The sequence below is a fragment of the Fusarium mangiferae genome (assembly GCF_900044065.1).
Source record: "Fusarium mangiferae strain MRC7560 genome assembly, contig: FMAN_scaffold001, whole genome shotgun sequence".
Classification (NCBI taxonomy): Eukaryota; Fungi; Ascomycota; class Sordariomycetes; order Hypocreales; family Nectriaceae; genus Fusarium; species Fusarium mangiferae.
Genome location: NW_024573921.1, coordinates 170813 through 189610, shown reverse-complemented (window position 1 = coordinate 189610; position 18798 = coordinate 170813). Strand labels below are relative to the sequence as shown.

Here is an 18798-nt window from a genome sequence, read left to right as displayed (position 1 = left end):
GCTGATCCTCTTCAATGGCGCTATGAGTATCAAAAGAAAAAAAAGAAGGAAAAAAAAGGTCGCATCTCACGGTCATAGCGCGCTGAAAGGACTCTTCTTCATGTCTGGGCTGCGTGGACTCATGGGCAGAGCAAACAGCTCATCGTCGTCATCTCGCCGTAGAGGTCTGGCAGGGGCTGAGGCAGCTGTAGTAATGTCGCCATGTAATGCAGCATTGAGCGATATGGGCCCTGTAGATGCGCTGCTGGCCATGGCCTCATGGGACGACACAGCGATATCACGCCCTCTGGGTTGAAACGGATGAGATTGGCTAATGGGGCTCATAAAGGTGTTCGCTTTCGAGAGAAGTCAGCTTGTGCACAGGGACTGGAGCGATGAATCTCAAATACCTGTCGTGCTCGGTGTTAGATCAGCAGGTGAAGTGGCCAGCTTGAGACCTTTGAGCTTGTCCCCCAAGCGGCCCGTAGGTGAACGAGTGGCTACAGGAAGAGGCATGGAATCACTGGGAAGTTGCGGCGCGTTGATGAATGTGTCGAGAATCCATTGCCTCTCAGTGAGGGCCATCTCAACACCCACTCCCTCAGAATTACTGCGAAGCTCGTCGGCTACCTCCCGATCTAAGGCTGCCAGGCGCTGGCGAGCCCATAGCGTGTGCAGGACTCCCCGATTGCCGGGATCAGCGGCAAGTCCTGGTGGGAAGATGGCCGGAAGCGGTTTGAGGGTCAAACTGGGTGAGCCAGGAGGCGTGATAGTGATCGTCGAGGGGACCGTGGCATCAGCGGGGAGCAGGAAGAATACACGGCGACGACCTTGACGAGATGAAGATGCAGGAGCAGTGCCTGCACCGGAGTCTGGCTCAAGATCAGCAGCAGGGAGGTTAGTAGACTTCCCCGGCCACGACACCTGCCAACATGCTCTGTTGATGTTGTCCAGCGGAGCAGAAGCCGGAGCCGGCTCCGTTGCGGAGATGCGATCGGCAGCCGGAGCGGATTCTTCACCGGGGGTGTCGGCAGGACAATTGGCAGATGCAGCGGGGCCCGGAACGGCATCGGGATACCACTCCACCATCAGAACCTTTGTGCCAGCATCGCTGAACTCGAAGCGGGCTAGGTGCTGAGCCTCCACAGAAGGGACGATAGGGGCTTCACCGACAACGGCAGATGCAGATGGGGTTCTAGGCCGAGAAGAGACCGAAAACGGGCCAGTCGTCATGGCTTAGGGCTACTTGCTCGTTATAGGGAAAGCGAGAAGGTAACAGAGAAGAATTGATATTAAGTTCCAGGATGAACGCTGCTGAACAGTGGCCCTGAATTCGAGCGGAAGAGTATGGAGATGGAGACGGAGACGTGGATTGGGATGGGGGTTGAGAAGGCGGAGACGGGGTCGAAATCTGGGCACTTTCGATACTAGCCCGATGGCTTTGTTTCGACTTCGTTCTAGGTAGGCTCGCTATGTGCGCTGTTTCTCTCTCAGCAACTGTTACTGGCTTCGGCTGGATAATTGCTGTCTTCTCGGCGACTTGGGCCTTTGCGTTTTTTCAGGGTCCCGCTCCTTCTCGGACCGAGACGAGGCTATTTCGGTGAATAAGGTATCAGAGAATTTAGCCAGGTAGGTAAGGTACTGGGTATATTGGTTTAGTGAGGTATGGGAAGGAGGCACCGGACGCATTCCGCAATGCAGCCGGAACTGTGTCGGGTGCTATGTCAAAATGAGTTGACTCTGAACGTCTCTGATGAGGGTAGGCGACGAGTCAGAGGGGAGGAGACGGCGGTGGCGGTAGGTAGTGGCGGGGGAGTTTCCAGTTTCAGGACATTGACAGAAGACGGAACATTAGGTAGGTTGGGTTGAACACGAGATGAGATGGAACATGACATGACATGGTTGTCAGCTTCTAGTTTTTGAGCGTTTATTACATTACCTATTAGAGAGGAGAAGTTTGAGGGGGGAAAAGAAGTGGACTGAACGCGGGATGGGACGGAATGGATTGGGGAGATGCTGTGGATGCGTCTACCTTCCTCCGTTTAACATTTAGGTACCTAGGCAGTAAGGTAATGGAAGGTAGGTACTAAGTGATAGCCATACATAAGGTTAGTAGGTAGCTAGTACTATCTACAGCACTGTAATAGCGGCCGATTGCACGGAAAGGGAAGCTGTAGCAGAGACGATCCAATCATTCCGATGAAGTACTTGATAAGAACATGTTTGTTGGAAATGGAAGCAAGAATGGAAAGAACACGCACAGAAGCGCCATCTATAGGTACCTTGGGTACCTTCCAAGGTAGGTAGGTACCGCACCTTCCAGCTTATGGAACTCCTCAGCAACCTTACCTTAGAGTGCTAGCCAAGGTACCTAGTAGAGTTTCCCTTTATCACCTTGACCCTGGGAGTGATTCGCAGCGTCTAAGAGCTGGGGGAGTAGAAAAAAAAAACATGGAGATTGGCTTTTACCCAGCCTCAAACTAAAGTCAGTCTCGCATTTTCGACTCCCAACTTAAGATGCCGTCTACAACAGGCTATCGAGGATTCTAGTAGGTTGGTACGTTAATGTGTACTGACTGAGGCAGTGCTGACTGCCCGGGCCTGTTCCCTTGTCTACCTACCTAGGTAGGCTCCCCTGGTTAGTCCTTTAGGTACTTGCTAGGCTGGGCTGGACTTTATCGGTATATCGGGACGAAAGCCATTCTTATCGGCCGATTGCGTGACAGAATTGAGACCAGAGTGATGTAGAGTCATGAACATACCTATGTCGTCAATAATCACAGCATCTACTGTACAGCCTGCGAATCAAGCTTTATTAGCATATGCTGCTGATCTCCATCAGAGACTCTGAGTAGGTGCCTTTGTAAATATGAGATAGGCGATCTTAAGCTAGTATCCCTTGACTCTAAAAGTATTTGCGCACATTACGTACCTTATATTTAAATTCTTATTTATTCTAATTTTTCTTTCAAACAAAAACTCGAGTTAACGTAAAGTTATATTGGAAGAGAAGTGTCCTGGGATGCCGCTCGACTAGAGGAAACGTTACAGGATCTCATGCCAATGCGGCGTCGCCGCAAAAACAAGGCTCTTCTACCATATTGACGTCTCTACCTATCTATTCCACGAACTGCCGCAGGCTCTAGCTATAACTCTACCCCGAGTAATTTTACTAGCAGCATAGGTATTGATCCCCTACAATGTCTTGCTTTTCTATTAAGTCACCAGCCAACCAGAGCCCAGCTGATTCTCAAGATCGGCGTCAACGAGACACTGGATGTCGAGCTTGTAACGGATGGGGCCAGTCCTTCTGCCCAGAACCACCGCAGTAAGGCCGCGACTAATAGGAACACCCCCCCTCAAACCCAACATAGGTTGTGTGTCTCGGGTCCGTTCAGCTGGTCCTCGCATCCACAACCATATTCAGACAACCCCAATTATCTAACTCTCCATTACTCGTGAGATTGCTGAGATTCAAATGTAGGATTTTGACGTCGTGTAAGTGTTTAAACCGTGTCGATAACCTCACTGATAAGATATATGATAATAAATGCAGTTCGTATGATCTTCATTGGCACGTAAAAGCTCACTCATAACAATAGCTCAATGGCTTTCAACTGACTTGACCGGAAGTCTCCACGTGGAGAAATGAACCACACATTCACTGACTCCATCATCATCAATAGCCATATATGTCTTTTGTATCTATCAAGCGAACCCCTCAGGCCACGCGATTCGCACGGGAAAAGCACTCGCCCGTTCGGTCTCGAGCTCTTCCATAAAACTCATATCACTTGGCCCTTTATTAACTACCGTAAATATGCAGCTCTCGGTCGGAGAGAGGGTCTTCGGCTTGACTCTGTTACAGACGAATCCACGCAATTCCGGGGGCAGATATAGTTTTATGGTCCAAGCTTTTCGGTGCCATTGCTCTCTTTCTGGGGATCAAATGAGGTGAGGTGAGGTAACTGTAGTCCCTGGGGTGGTGTTCTCCTTGAAATCGTAAAACCATTCTAGGTCTCGTGAGTCGATATCTCCTCACCTAGTGTATCTCACACAAAAGTTGTTAATGACAAGCCAGCAGAAGGAGTTTGCATAAGCTTTGAAGATAGCTCAAACAGCACACTACGGAAAACCTAAGACAAGGGCTTCGATCTCAGATTTGAGATGTAAATACATTAGCCAGGACGATCCATCATTACCGTCACCATTGTGTAACTTCAGGATAGTTATTTGGTATCTTATCCAGCTCATTGGAGGTTTCGACCATCCATCTGAAAGTTTCAGTTACTGGACCCTCCTCCTTAGCTGGCACTTTGATAAGTAGGTTCTGGATGCCATTCAATTCGCTCCGACCTGGGCAGTCTCATTGCTTGATCATTGGACGGAATGTTAATAAAGATAGCATCATGTACATATGTAACAGAAGACCAGGAAGGATAAAAAACAAGATGGTAAACGCATTCCGAAAAAGTCTCCTGAAGCCTGCAAGACCCAGTCGATTTGGCCGGCTAAATGCAATCCCTGAAGAATAGACCGAGATATCAACGGGTGGCGGATCCGGTGAAGACCCGGAGAAAAGCCAGTTTTAAGGAACCTACCTACTAACCTAGGTTGTTAGTAGAAGCCAAGGGCCAAGACAAACCTAGGCACCAAATGAGAGCGCTCAAACCCAAGCCTCAAAAAGAAAAAAAGAAAAAGAGAGAGGGAGTTCCAGGGGGGAACAATCTTACCAGGGGTAATTTTGTAAGCTGCTATCTCTGTTTCTCAACGGATCTGTTAGGCCAAGTAATAAGGTATTTCCCGTGCTGCTGGCCAGTTGATGGGATTGCGAGTAGCTTTTAGCTAAAACTCAAAAAACAGCCAAAACAGGCGCTGTAACGTTGTTTTGATAGACCTTCGGGAACAATCAACGCGAAAGCCATAAAATACGCAACACATCTGAACCGCAATGAACCACACAGGAGGCACATGTCCCAGACGCTGCATGGCATGGAACGGATGGGAAGATAGAGTAGGGCCGGCCAATTGGGCCGAGTCGGGAATTTCATTGACGATCATGGGGGATCAGGCAAGTAATCTCACACTGTGCGTCACTCGCAAAAGTGAGGATAAGCACTCGTAGAAGCACCTCCCGCGTACCGTGCACTAACTGTCCACTGCTGTGCACCGGCGTTTTTCTGGAGCGTTGCGGTGGAGGGCAGATGCATCAACAACGTCAGCTGGTCGCTAAAAGTACCTGAGGACCGCAGGCAATCCAGGGCCAGAGGAATGCTAATGCTAATGGAAACTGCTGTTGTTTAGGTTGTGGGGAGATTTGCGCAAGGCAGTGGAGAGCTTTCCATGGGCTCCATCGTCATTCTGGGTCTGGGGCTTTTCTTCTCTGCTGCCCAGATTTCCTCTCCAGGAAGTCTAAAGCACCGGGGAGATTCGCCCACGCGGTTTCTCCAGACTGGAGTACACCCACGCGCTATGGTAAAAAAGGGGCCCCAATGTGCCCCCACAGCTGCCATGGAGTGTCCTCTCCACAGTTTGGCCGGCCAAACGCCGCTTGAGGCGAACCAAACGCTTGCTTTTTTGGCACCTTGGGCGGCATGAGGTGTGCTAGATGTCACAACTGTCACTGTGATGTGCTGTATTGACCTAAACTGATGAGCCGTCAATCAAAAGAACACCCCACCATATTAAACGGTCGGTCCGTTCCCCCTCGCCAGTCAATTACATTTTCAATGGGATGGTCTCGTGCTGGCCAAATTCTTCATTTCGTTCTATGGCGTCTTTGGGGGTGATAAGATCTTCAATTCAATTCCATTTTGACTCTTTCTTTTCATATCAGTCCAGCCGATCGGTACACTCTTGGTGATATGGGATGTACCTTATCGGTCAATCATCTAAACCTTCCCAAACCAATCTACGTAATACCCAGAACGGGAAGTATCCAGATATTTGGGACATTCACACCAAAACCCAGCTTTTCTTTTTGAACAGTCGCCTGGACATGAGAAAACATGGTGCAGTTCTTAACACGAACCACTAGGTCTTTGGCTTGAAAGCTTCGTTTTCATCTAGTAAACATCTATCATATGCAGTGGTTCACTCTTGCCATTCGTCCCAATTCAAGATCGCACCTGTCTCTACAGAGAGAATCATTATCATCCCGTCTGTGGAGTCACGGCCCATTTAAACTCACACCTCTTGCTGCGAAAGGGAAAAATAAAACGCTCCACCTCACACCCCCTCCACGTCGTTCCATTCTCCCCCGGATTTGTACCGTATGTACCCAAGTATCCTCGTACCTGGAAGTCCCTTCCTTCTACAGCCCAGCTAGTAGTCATCACTACGCTCTCTCGCTCTTCCCTTGTACCATTTACCCTTCCCAGTTTCCCGTTTATCCCGCGCAGTTCATTCTGTCCAAACCAACACCGAAACACCACAAACTCGCCTTTCACGATATCGATCGACTGCTTGCCCTTCGTTTTTCTTATTATCAGCCTTTTCTTTTGACGTCTGGCCATCGAACTCGATTTACCTGTGCCCCCGGATCTCCGGTCCGTAGTTTTCGGCGTTCCCGATCCCTCCGTCTCGCCAAATCGCTCTTACTCTCGCCATGTCGAGTTTATTCTCATTCAGTGCGCGATAGAGACGGACGTCTGTAGCCATTTAGGCCTGCTCAGCAAAGGCGAAACCGCCCTTTCTAACACGCCGCGGCCCTCGCGGCCTCTCGTCGATAGCGTAGAACGTCGAACGTCGAACGTCGCTCGTTTTCTCTTCGACGGCCATCACAATGGCTCATCATCAAGCGCGGACGGTGGCTATGGATCCGCCACATATCACTGAATTTGCTTCCGAGCGTTACTTCGAAAAGTTAAGCCAGCTCAATGCACACCAACATCAGCACCAACATCCTACGACTCGAGACAATCTTGATGCCTCCACGTCGCCCTCGAGATTTATTCTTCCTCTACGAGAAACGAAAACCGCCGATGTTGAACCTTTAAGGCCTCTTGACCAGAAGCGTGATAAGTCAAGGTTTTTCGGCCTTCGCTCAAAGGTTTCGATCCTCCACTCTAAATCGAACGTATCGTCTGGTCATGCGCCTCGAGTTTCCGTTGAGACGCCGCAAAAAAGGTAATGCTCTTTTGGCATAGTATTCATTCTTTCACTTTGCTGACCAGTGAGATTAGTGCTAGCTTTGATCAGCTCTTCCTAGGACTTCCCAACGAATTACAGATCCAAATCATCTCTGCCCTCCCACTAACCGACGTCTTGAACCTCCGACTTGCCTCCAAATCGTGGCATACTCTTGTCACTTTCAACGAAAACACTATCGCTCGATATCATCTTGAACATCATATTCCCGTTTACGCCTCCCGCCTCTACCCCATCACAGACCCGAGCGAGATCAACTTCCAACATCTATGCGGGATATGGCATCGATTACACGTCGCTGCCAAGCTAGCCTTTCTAATGTGTGAATGGATCACAAAAGATATCTTTCTTCGCCAAACTGAAGCTCAACGACTTGCATTTGCACCTCAGAACGAGCGCATGCGACGACGCCTAATACCTCTTCTATTTACCATATTTCACTTCTTTGAGACGTACCGGAAATTGTACCTAAAGCGTATGGCTGAGAACGGAGGAAAAGGATTGAGACGGGAACCTTATACTTTGAACCCCATTGAAGCCGAAATCATGAGCATGTACGACGACCAAACCTTATTAAGGGTTCACGAAGTCTTTCCCCTTGTAATATCATCCTTCTGTCGGAGACTCCGACCACCGACATATGTTGGCAGAGTCGAGCGATCACTTCGTGGCTATATTCGAGAGAAACCGTCCGACGATATGCATGTTGCCATTTTGTGCATTGGTGGACTCCGACAAGTCGAAAGGTTATGGGAAATCAAGGGCTACAACAGCAGGCGTGGTGCTGTCGACACATGGTTTAATGCTCTCACGAAAGAGGCGCCACCTACTGAACAGTCAACTTCGAAATCGAAACGAGGTCTTTTTGGACGCAAAAAATCCACCAGTGAAGCTCGATCGTCTGCTACTGGATTGAATAAGGTCCGGAGTTCTGGCTCAATAGATGGGAATATGGATTGGGAGACCAATCTTGTCTTCAATACGAGTTTATCTGCTGGGGCTCCCATGTCACCTCTGACCTTGCAACAGGCTCAGGCATTACTCAGCGACCTTCCCGTACTGCAACAAATATGGCTCACAACAGCCGAAGCTCTGATCCTTCAGCGTCGGGTTGTCGAGCGTCCACAGGATATCAAACGCAACCAACAGGTCATGCTGGATTTGATCAGTGAAGATGGACTGGTAGAAGAGGACGAATGGTGGTACGGCCGCAGCATTCCCGATTCTGTGCGGCCTCCCGTCGGTGTCACTGATGACGATACGGATTAAACGGCATCGGTTTCACTATCTTGAGCATTCTTCGTTTGTTATGTTGCTGTTGGCGAGCGTGTTGAGAAGTTATACTATTACTTCTGCTTGTCGTTTTACCCAGGTACATGCATGTGTCAAAGGAACGGGGTTTTGAGCATTTAAACGGCGTTTTTTATCGGTTGCGGAGAAAAGGGCTACTGCGTTGCCGAAGGTGGTACTGGATGGGAGCACTGGCTATACATATTGATACCGATTGTCTATACGACATTATATTTTCTTTTATACTTCACTACTTTCTTCTCAACCTGAGACCGAAGCCATGTGTCTTGAAGCCTCAAATGGCTCTCGTTTCTCAACATAGTGAAATGGACTTCCCCATCCCACTGTGCACTGCCCTCAGAGCGTCAAGTTGGCGCGGCTTTTTATTCATTTAGATAGCAGTGTATTTATCATCCAAGAAGCCTCTACTTTGATAGGAGGCGGGAAGGTTATTACTGAACATGCCAGAAAGAGAAACGATACGATGATCTGAGCATCAGATACATCACCAGCCTGTTTAGCTCGGTTTTGCTTTCCGTGTGATCTTGCCTATAAGTGGTATACAATCCACGAATACAAACACAAATATAACGACTTAGCCAAACTGGAAACACAGCCTTTCCTCCAATGATGCCTCCGGTACTTCAAGGTTTAGTTTTCTTTGCTTAGTATCCACACAAGTGATACTCACCTTGAGTTCGCCCTCCTGTGCAAACATTTCGATGGCCGTGTCATGATGTGTAGGACGTGTATCCTTGAGCCGTCCTGCCGCCCAAGAGTAGAAGAGGCCAAACCACATGGAATTAGTCGACTTCCGCCCTCTGCTCCTTGATATCTTTTGATATTCTCACACTCTCTTCATAGTGTAAAATACTTGGCTACATATGTAAATTTCGACGAGTGCATTGCCAAAGCATCGATCGTTTCTGAGTTGATTCGCTGTGCCAGAGTTGCTGTGATGGTACGTTCGGACGTAGGTCTACCTGTCAAAGCTGGGAACTCAAGACATGTCTGCTACAGGTGCTGATGCAGTTTTAGGAGGCTTAGAGGGTGTTTCGTCCATACTTGCAATTTGTGCTGGCTTTTCCAAGCGGTGATGCGACTCAAAATGGTCCATGCTTGCCAAGGGTGTTGTCCCAGTTGAACGACGGAGGCCTTGTTGCCTGTGTTGAGAAACTAGGGGTCGGCTGTCAAGCCTTTGACCTTGCTGATGAGAGCTTGAGCTTGCTGTCTGGGGAAAGCCTGCAGCGGAATGGCCTAATTGATCCGACAACTGTCGTTGCTGTCGTTGGTACAGATCCACTACGGTTACTTTTGGGAGAACATCCTCCGGAGCCACGAGGTCACAGCTACGTGACTGAGTATGCGTTGGAGAAGATAGACTCGTTGGCCGGATCGACTGTTCGGATCTCAAATCCTGTGGCGAATGATGCTTGCGTTGAACGTGGACGCCTTGATCTGCTTGGGTCTGGTAAAACTCATCAAATTGTTTGAGCCCTTGATCTTGCTGGGACAAATGAGATAGGCTGTGTGACACTTGCTGGCTCAAACTATCCCCGAACCCGATTGCCTGTACCCCTGAGGCGAATGTGCCCGATATAGAAGATGAATGTCCGGTAGTGGCACTTGAACGAAAACCTAAAGCCTCTGGATCGGCTGATTGCGAATATCTTTCGCTAGTGCCAAGGTGTCCTGGATTTGTCTCCTGAGACACACGAAGACGCTTGACTTGTTTCTCGTGAGGTGGATTGGTAACTAATTTCGCGGTCCCTGGGGATATTTGGGGGATGTCGATGACTTGAGTGTTGGTACAAGGACCTTGTTGTGAATTCTTTCTCTTTTTTGAAGAAACTAGGTCAGCGTCCTGACGGTGTCTGGGTGGCCCCTGAGGTCCCTGTATGATAACAGAACTGCCAGCGGCTGTTCGTGTTCTGTTCTCTTCCGTGCAACCAGGCGAGCCAGTTGCGCCACCTTGCATTGGGCTGGCCGTTTCTTCAGCAGGATCGGGCAACTCTGGGAGAGCAAAGGTGTTTCGAAGAGCACTGGCTGTCTCAGTTATATAGCTTGAACCGGGCGTGGTTATTAGGGAGTTATACATGTTTTCCCTCGTGGTTGGCTCATGAGATTGAGGCCTTGACTCCCCAAGATGAGAGTCTGGCGAGTTGAATGAGGAAGAAGCAGGCTTGGCAGGCAGTAGCCTGGGTTTGTTCCTTGATCCTTTAGGCCGACCACGAGGCCTGCCTGTACTCCTCGTGCGTCTTGACGCTGTAACCGAAGAATTTGGCACGTCAGGTGTAGATTTGCTAGTTGATTCGGCGGGTGTCGTCGATGGGCCTGAGATGCTTCTTTGGTCTTCCCCTGAAACATTTATCAATCTCGGGGTAGTTGAGGGAGCGGCTGCTATAGAAATCTGGCTCTTCCTAACACGGGGAAGTAGCTTACTCGAGCTTTGGTTTTTAGAAGCGTATGGTAGAGGCATATCTAATCGTGGATTATTTGCAACAGACTCTGGTGGTGCATTAGAGCATTCGACAAGTGTCGAACGCTGCGTACCATCCGTTTCATTGGGCCTCATAGCCAGGGGAACGAAGGCAGTACGCTTAAGATGTAAATCTGCGTCTACTATCCTTTTCGTACTCCCCTTTGGCCTACCTCGTGGTCTCCCTGTTGAGGGTTTCGATGGCCTTTTGGTTGCGCTGTTTTCAGCAAAGTTTGGAGGGAAGATTTCCGAAATCCACGCAATGAGGAGATCGCCAGAGCTTTTCTTCGAGCCACTCTCAGAGGACTCCCCGTCAGGAGATTGGAGCCGCCGAGTGACACCGCCCAAACGAGTAAGGGCACTGCAAAGCGTTTCTACGACTGTGCTTGGGTGCAGCTTTCGTAAGAGTTCAAGAAGTCGATATTGCTCTGCTCTGACCTCTTCCGGTGGAAGAGTTGTTGTCAAGAGCTTCGTAATGGTAGGCTGTTCTCTGTTAGCCTCCTGTGTGGGATCTACTGGCGTGGCAATTTCGTTCGATGGGTTCATGCTGACGTCCCGTGCCGAGTTCGCATCTATAAATGGAGCGTTCTCTTGTTCATGGTTGGCGGGTGGGACGTCTCCCTTAGTTGATTCTGCTAGAATTTCTGTTTCAAAGTTTTCCATACTACCTGCTTCCGTCAATGGATTCTCTACAAGTCTTGAGCTGGCTTGTGCAAGTCCCCTCTCTGCTCGCCGCTCTTCATACGACATAACAGTTGCGAGGGGTTGAGACTGAGCAACTGGCCCGTGAATGTCTGCAGTTACTGAAGGGTGATTTGAGAGAGATTGTGGAGGATTCCGAGCAGCCGCTGTATGTGGTGGCCGCGGCCTCCTCGGATAGCGATAACCTTGAGCACTTGCAAGTTTGGCAGCAGCAGCAGTTCGTTCACTTGTAAGCTTGGCCGCAAGGTCACGCTCCGTTATTTGCGGCTTCTGTATGTGCATATGCATAACACTGAAATTACCTTGCTTCATGTTCGTCCTGCCCTTAAGCTTGCTTGGCACCGCGGTCCTGATACGACCATCGCGATAAGGGTTGAGGCTAGCAGCCAGCACTTGATCCTCTCGCGGTGGACCAGGGCTAGATGAAACAGTTGTTCCATAATCTGGAGCATGGAATGGCTTCATCTGGAGATCAAATAAGGCATTGCCTACTTGCCAATCTGACCTGGTGGCTCTTCGTCCAGGTGTCACGGCGTCTGTCGACGCTGTACTGGACGAGGCACCTGGGCTTGGACCTAAGGCATGAGCAGTGTCGGGAGTGAGGGTAGTCGAATCGAGCACAATGGCTTGTCGAGGCGCTGTGCATTGCTTGTAAGCCTATGCATTCACTACATTCGACGAGTTGTTTCAAACAACACGTACGTCCTTCGGAGACCATGACGTCTGGATGAGGCTGGGTCATAATAAGCTATTGACCTCAGTAGCGATCTTACAGTGAACTTTTCGGGCAAAAGTCATCTGTGCAGGGCTCATGCGACTTCGATGATGCGCAAGTCGATGGTTCTTATATCGAGGTTTGTGGTGCTGTCGCAGCTCGAATTCCGTGTTAGTGACTGGATTCACTTGCCCTGGCTTGCGTTGTGCTTGTAGGTAGTCTACAGCCCCGTGATCAAAGGTCGTCCAGTAGGTAGTGGGGTCCTCCATGGATAGCAGATGCGGCGGCAGTTACACTCAATAATTCGCGACCACATTGTCGTCGTCTTAAGCTAGACCCAGGTACTCTTTAGTGCGATACGCTGGGTGCTGTTGATGGTGACCTTCGGGTCTTATACATAAGTGATGCAATGTATTGACTACGTACCTAGGTAATGATCGTGACGGTAGATATTAGTATCTAGTAGTTAGTACTATGTACCTTAGTACCTAGTAGGTACCTACCTAGGTAGTAGTGTGTCAGAGACGTACTTTCGATGGGGGTATGAGAATGTCGAGGCGGGCAGCCACAGGCAGTCGTCATACCTAACCTCACTAGCCACAGATCCACAACTGACTCCCAAAGGGCACCTGCTACGGAGTAAGATATTCATGGAAGCTCACACTGCCTTGTATTAGGTAGTGTAGTGCTAGCAACTCCAGCAACACTCTCGCCCTATAAACGCAACGCAACGCGATACGACCCAACCTCGCCCTCGACCTCGCCATCGTTCTATCCGATTTAACAGCAAGCCTTCAACGGGGAGCCATTTATCGATCGATGAACCCGTGAGCTTGACTCGCGATTAAAGCCATAGCTTTCACCCTGTGGAGCTGCCCGCGTTCTTTGCTGGTGTCACACTCATCAAACCGACAGCCTACCTATCTTGCAGATATTCTCGATATAATTCATCCATCGAACATCTTGTAGCTCGAGCTTGCTATAATGTCGACGAAATACGCATTCCTATCTTTGCCCCAGGGCGTTTTTGACTCGAGCGATCGCGATGATGCCATATCGTCATTGCGCGGGACCATCTCTTCCGACAATGGGTCTGTTCTGCCTTTCAACATCCCCGATTTCAAGATCGGCACTCTGGATGCCCTGGTGCAACAGGCAGATGAGCTTACCAAGCTCGAGGCGTCATGCCAGGCTGTTGTGTCCAAGGTTGCCGATTCTCTGAAGAATGTGCTTGAGGGTGACGAAGATCGTATCGCCCAGTATAAGATGGTCAACGACAGTCAGTCGCGTCCATTTGTTTTGAGACCGGATAGTCGCTAATCACTCAAATCAGAACCCACTGATCAATATGTGAGCACTTTCAGCTGGAACAAAATCCGATATCGAGCCGACAAGTCCCTTGCAGAGCTTATTAGCACTTTGCAAAAGGCGCGTTCATCCACCAACCTCAGTCCTAAGCTCCAACTAACATGCCATCAGGAATTAGCTAACGTTGACACCGACGTTAAGACAAAGTTCAATCAGTATAACTCTGTTAAGACAAATCTTGCGGCTCTGCAGCGCCGCCAAACGTGAGTATTTCCCGCCGATCAAAATACCATCCTCAGATCATTGACAGTCTCGATCAGCGGCAACCTTTCTACCAAGTCCTTGACCCCCATTGTCGACCCGAAACTTCTTGTGCAGGATTCTGAGTACATTGAGACACACCTCATTGTTGTTCCTGGCAATGCAAAGAAGGATTTCATTAAGGAGTATGAGACAATATCACCCATGGTTGTGCCTCGCTCGGCTGTCGAGGTGGCCAAGGACGACGAGTTTGTTCTCTTTGCTGTGGCGACATTTAAGAAGCATAGCGCCGAATTCCTCGCCAAGTGCCGAGAACAGAAGTGGACGCCCCGTCAGTACAAGTACGTTGAGGGCGGTCGACAAGAAGAGCAAAGGGAGCTCGATCGAGTCACCAATGAAGAGCGCAAGGTTTGCGGCGAGGCTCTGCGTATGGGACGCACGGGATGGAGTGAAAGTGTCATGATCTGGATACATGTTATGACATTAAGGGTCTTTGTTGAGGCAGTTCTTCGTTATGGTCTGCCTCTAGATTACGTATCGGTCCTAGTCAAGGTGAGCCTATCGAATGCGTCCAAATTCACATCACTGATCACATTCACAGACTACATCCAAGCTGGCGCCCAAGGTCAAGGCTGCTCTGGACTCAAACTACTCGTTCCTTGGCGGCAATGCCTTTGGACGGGACAAGCGAGGCAAGATTACCAAGGACGACGCTGCGCTGAGCTCGGAGATGGCAGCCGCTGGCTTCCAGACTGGCGAGGGACATGAATACACGGCATACGTATATTACGAGATCGAGTTTCCTTAGCGATTGGTGCTGCTGAAAGGTTGGCGAAAGGAAGACAAGCCGAGAAAGAAGAACGATAGAACAAGTCGCCTGCATGCAAGAAACGCCTATATTCTACTCTATCATTATGCCTCTGAGTGACGACGGCCGGTGTCACATGGCAGTAATATCCGATCTATCTCTTTTAAGTGCGAAACACAATCATGAATTTTGTGCCTATTTCTTGTTGAGATAGCCCTTTTCATTGAGCCACTGAACAATCTGAGCAACACATTCCTCAACTGAGTTCTCGTGAGTCTTGATAGTGATCTCGGCGTTCTCAGGCTCCTCGTAAGGGGCGGAAATGCCGGTGAAATCCTTGATCTCACCAGCGCGAGCCTTCTTGTAAAGACCCTTGGGATCACGCTGCTCGGCAACTTCTAGGGGCACATCAACGTAGACTTCGACGAAGGGGATTGGCTCTTCGCCACCCTGTGTGGCCTGCTCGTGTAGATCACGGGCGACCTTGCGATCTGCTCGGTAGGGAGAGATAAAAGAGGTAATGGCGATGGTCGACGAGTCAGCGAAGAGCTTGGCGACTTCGGAGATACGGCGGATGTTCTCGTTTCGGTCAGCCTCGGAGAAGCCAAGGTCCTTGTTCAGGCCGAAGCGGACATTGTCGCCGTCGAGGCGATAGGCAGCGACGCCGAGGTGAAGGAGATGCTGCTCAAGCGCAGTGGCGACAGTGGACTTGCCAGAAGCAGAGAGACCGGTCAGCCAGATGGTGAGACCGCGCTGGCCACGCGTCTCGTTACGCTCCTTGCGCGATAAGGAAGGGTGCCAGGTGATGTTGCTGTGAAGCGCGTCATTAGTTAGCGATACGATACCTGTGGTGTTGAGGTGGGATGGAGGTATGGCGAAGTATGGATGGCGGGGTAATGGATTTGGAGACTTGGTGAGGGCAAGCAGTATACGAGATGAGCGGTTTGTTTTTGACTTACGTAGCCATTGTGCAAGCAAGATATGTTGAGATGGGTACTAGACAGTGAAGAAAGGAAGGGGGAAAAAGAGCATTCAATGGGTGGAGGGTGAGAATGGCAGTCAAGTAATGTACATATTAGGTAGAGTACCAATCTACCTGAACCTAAGTACTAACCTACCTAATGATAGTGATTTCTGACGCCAATTGCGACCTCACGACCTAGATGATAAAATTTTTATACCATCTTTCTAGCTATACGCCTACATGATTCGCTCAAGGAGCTTCCCCCAGTGATGTAGTGATTGCCCGCAACTTGCCCTCGCGATGTCGTGATCGGGCCATCGGGCGGCAGAAGCCACTGCTACTGACTCCCCGGAGATCCACCTTTATAAGACTACAATCAGCCTATGAGAACTCATATTGAGGATGGCGACATCAGAGGCCTTTCCCCGTCCCATACAAGCCTTTTCGTTAAGTGGCCGGCGCGGACCCAGCGACTCCACGGCGTCTGTCCGATGCGCCGGAAGTCGGCCCCGCAAGAAGGGGAAAAGAGAAGGAAAAAAAGAACCCAAACTTTCAACGGGAGATGTTATGTTGTTTCTATGTATAATACATGGCAGAGAAATCGATAGGCCGCGCTCTATCGAGTTTCCTAAAGGAAACGCTCTATGTGTAATTAGAATGTGCTCTTGTTAAATGCTCTGGTCGTCCAACATTTCACCTGCTGACTGTGAGGCCCCTCATTCGTCTACCACAGCACAACCCGTATAAAATGCACCTTTCACTCCTGTCGCTCGCTCAAAGAAAAGTTGTCATAACACGTGTCATCGATTCGTTTAACCAATTTTGGGCATCATCTATAAGGCGCATTAGAGCGTCACCAGAATATCTGTGTCGCACGATGTATATGACTTACCGCAGCATACTTGGGCGAGATAAATAGTGCTTGCGCTTCGGCCACTATTGTCGGCTTCTCGCCAGGCTCGGCCAGTAATTCAATATGGCCCCTAACCCAGGCCTTGCGGCCTTCCACCTTGTATGTCTCAGCTCGAAGAACCAGAAAGCTTCCCGCCGGTGTGGGTTTGCGATAGTCTACATTGAGGTTTGCTGTAACTGCAATGTTATGGGGCAGCGCACCGAAGGAGCAACGTCCAAGACCCTCATCCAGCATAGTCGCCAGAAAACCACCATGTACAATGCCAGGGTGGCCGCACAGGTCGTCACCGACATATGCTATAGACACAAGCTGTTTGCCCTTGGGCGCCATCCAGGCGTATGGTGGTACTGGCATTTTCCCCTCGCCGATGAGCGCTCCTCCAGTCAGGCTCCGACTTCGGTACGAGCCGGGCATTTTCATGTGCGGCCGCGATTCGGTGAGTTCGGGGTTGGCGCGTAGCTCTGCAACGAGCGGGTGCTTGTTGATCGTCTCTTCCACCATCTTCGCCTCTTCGTGGTTAGCGACGAATCGCCGCAGGCTCTCTTCGTCCGAGTGAAAGCCCATGCCGTTCGAATGCATCGTGTACCATGTTCCAAAACCGCCTGCTGTGCTTGCGCCTACGCCAGCGAGCAACATACCTGCTGCTCTCTTGAAAGTACCACCAGCGGCTGCTGTGGCTGCTACGAGTTAGATTTGTCAGTATATCTTGCGGGTATAAGTGCTTTGAGGGGGGCAGACACACCTCCAGTCGCATAACTGCGGGACTGCGTAGGACGAGCAAACTGTTTGCAAGCTTGCGCTGCAAGACGTCCATTGTGGCCGACTTGTTTAGAAAACATAGCGAATTTGTTGTTCTAGAGAGTGAACTCCGTTTCACGAAACAAAGGCGAAATTAAAGACGAAAAACCCATCAAGAAGAAAAAAAATAGAGCTTGAGAAATGCGCCGCCTCGGCTTTTGATTTAGATTTAAGGTTGTCTTCATTATCGGCGTTTCCGCTTTGCCTCGGATAGGGGGTTGGCCTCGGCGTTTATGCACTTAAACGGTGGCTAACGTTGTTCCCGGGTGCCCACCTAACGTGGAACAGTAGAAAGCTGTTGTGAGGTAGCTGTTAGTCTGCTGAAATGCGCCAAGTTGGCACGACCCTGATAATCACGGGAAGATGCCCAACTGCCAGCCATTTGCTGGGACCCCTAGCACCTGTGACGTGAGTCTCATCCAACCAGAATAGCCCTACGAGCTTGTGAGACATGATTTGTAGGAGACCATCAAAGGCCGCTGACGACATGCGCGCTTGCTTGTGCGTTTTATTCCTTGTACATGTATCCGTAACCTGGCCAGATACTCTTCTCTTGATACCTACCGTAGCCTGTATTTAAAGTGTGTGCATTTCCGTTTACCGTTGTGATCGAGCTCCTCACTCACTATCCATCTCCAAATCACTTAGAACTCACGACGCACCTTGCTTACAATGGTGAGACTGCCGAGCTTGGTTGGCAAACCTGATATTAACTCTTTGACCCAGGCGACCGCTGAAACTGTCGATCTAGGCCCTGTTCACCCTCCCAAGGAGGACTCCATTACAGCCTTTGAACAGATCCTCCCTGAGCTCAAGAAGACCCTTGTTCATCTCCGTCACGACTACAATAGTGAGTCGATATGAGCCTACCTCTGATTGGATCTCAAGCTAACGCCCCCCTTCTTAGAGCATGAACCAGAGTACTTTGCAGCAGCTGTAAGTTCAATCGAATATTTCTCGGTTTACCGTGGCTTAAAATATATAGGAACACCTCTCGGACCAAGACCTTGTCGGTTTCAGCGCTGACGACTTCGAAGCTGTTCGTGTCGCTACATCGGCCTACGGTATTCATTTGTTCGGCAAGCTTCGTATTCCCGCTTTGCCTGACCCTTCAGGCCCATCCTATATTCACTTCCGTGTCTTCATTGGCGGTGGTGATGAGCCTCCCAAGCTCCATAGCATTCACACCGAGGAGCGCGAGGGTTCAAGTGGCGGAAAGACCTACAGGGCAATTTTCACCAAGAATGATGAGCTTGAGTGGTTTGATACCTGATTGAGATAAACAACGAGAGATGTATTTTATGTGGCATATTGTCCCACATGCCTGTGTGCGTATTTTCAGATGTGCCTTTTTGACTCCTGCACCAACATGTGTATTGTACCGCGAAAATATTAAAACATGGGTTCAGCTTCATCATGTCCTCACAACTGA

General features: G+C 49.8%; 7 protein-coding genes across 7 annotated transcripts; 3 read left to right on the top strand and 4 right to left on the bottom strand.

Annotated features, from left to right (window-relative positions):
* Positions 1–72: 72 nt before the first annotated feature.
* FMAN_00594 (uncharacterized protein) lies at positions 73–1212 on the bottom strand (the record flags this gene model as incomplete). Its single annotated transcript, XM_041831286.1, has 2 exons — positions 73–335; positions 390–1212. The coding sequence occupies 2 exons, from the start codon at positions 1210–1212 to the stop codon at positions 73–75; spliced, it is 1086 nt and encodes a 361-aa protein (XP_041675925.1).
* A 5551-nt stretch (positions 1213–6763) lies between these two features.
* On the top strand, positions 6764–8397 carry FMAN_00593 (putative F-box protein involved in pathogenicity; the record flags this gene model as incomplete). Its single annotated transcript, XM_041831174.1, has 2 exons — positions 6764–7107; positions 7164–8397. The coding sequence occupies 2 exons, from the start codon at positions 6764–6766 to the stop codon at positions 8395–8397; spliced, it is 1578 nt and encodes a 525-aa protein (XP_041675924.1).
* Positions 8398–9418: 1021 nt separating this feature from the next.
* Positions 9419–12341, bottom strand: FMAN_00592 (uncharacterized protein; the record flags this gene model as incomplete). The annotated part of the gene is made up of 2 exons (XM_041831063.1): positions 9419–12237; positions 12302–12341. 2 exons carry the CDS (start codon positions 12339–12341, stop codon positions 9419–9421), a joined length of 2859 nt encoding a protein of 952 aa, XP_041675923.1.
* Positions 12342–13298: 957 nt separating this feature from the next.
* On the top strand, positions 13299–14691 carry FMAN_00591 (putative H+-ATPase V1 subunit c, vacuolar; the record flags this gene model as incomplete). Its single annotated transcript, XM_041830952.1, has 5 exons — positions 13299–13593; positions 13648–13742; positions 13794–13885; positions 13943–14435; positions 14485–14691. The coding sequence occupies 5 exons, from the start codon at positions 13299–13301 to the stop codon at positions 14689–14691; spliced, it is 1182 nt and encodes a 393-aa protein (XP_041675922.1).
* Positions 14692–14886: 195 nt separating this feature from the next.
* On the bottom strand, positions 14887–15658 carry FMAN_00590 (putative MET14-ATP adenosine-5`-phosphosulfate 3`-phosphotransferase; the record flags this gene model as incomplete). The annotated part of the gene is made up of 2 exons (XM_041830841.1): positions 14887–15502; positions 15651–15658. 2 exons carry the CDS (start codon positions 15656–15658, stop codon positions 14887–14889), a joined length of 624 nt encoding a protein of 207 aa, XP_041675921.1.
* An 809-nt stretch (positions 15659–16467) lies between these two features.
* FMAN_00589 (uncharacterized protein) lies at positions 16468–17407 on the bottom strand (the record flags this gene model as incomplete). The annotated part of the gene is made up of 3 exons (XM_041830730.1): positions 16468–16488; positions 16548–17248; positions 17311–17407. 3 exons carry the CDS (start codon positions 17405–17407, stop codon positions 16468–16470), a joined length of 819 nt encoding a protein of 272 aa, XP_041675920.1.
* A 631-nt stretch (positions 17408–18038) lies between these two features.
* FMAN_00588 (uncharacterized protein) lies at positions 18039–18639 on the top strand (the record flags this gene model as incomplete). Its single annotated transcript, XM_041830619.1, has 4 exons — positions 18039–18041; positions 18093–18216; positions 18274–18302; positions 18352–18639. The coding sequence occupies 4 exons, from the start codon at positions 18039–18041 to the stop codon at positions 18637–18639; spliced, it is 444 nt and encodes a 147-aa protein (XP_041675919.1).
* Positions 18640–18798: the final 159 nt, after the last annotated feature.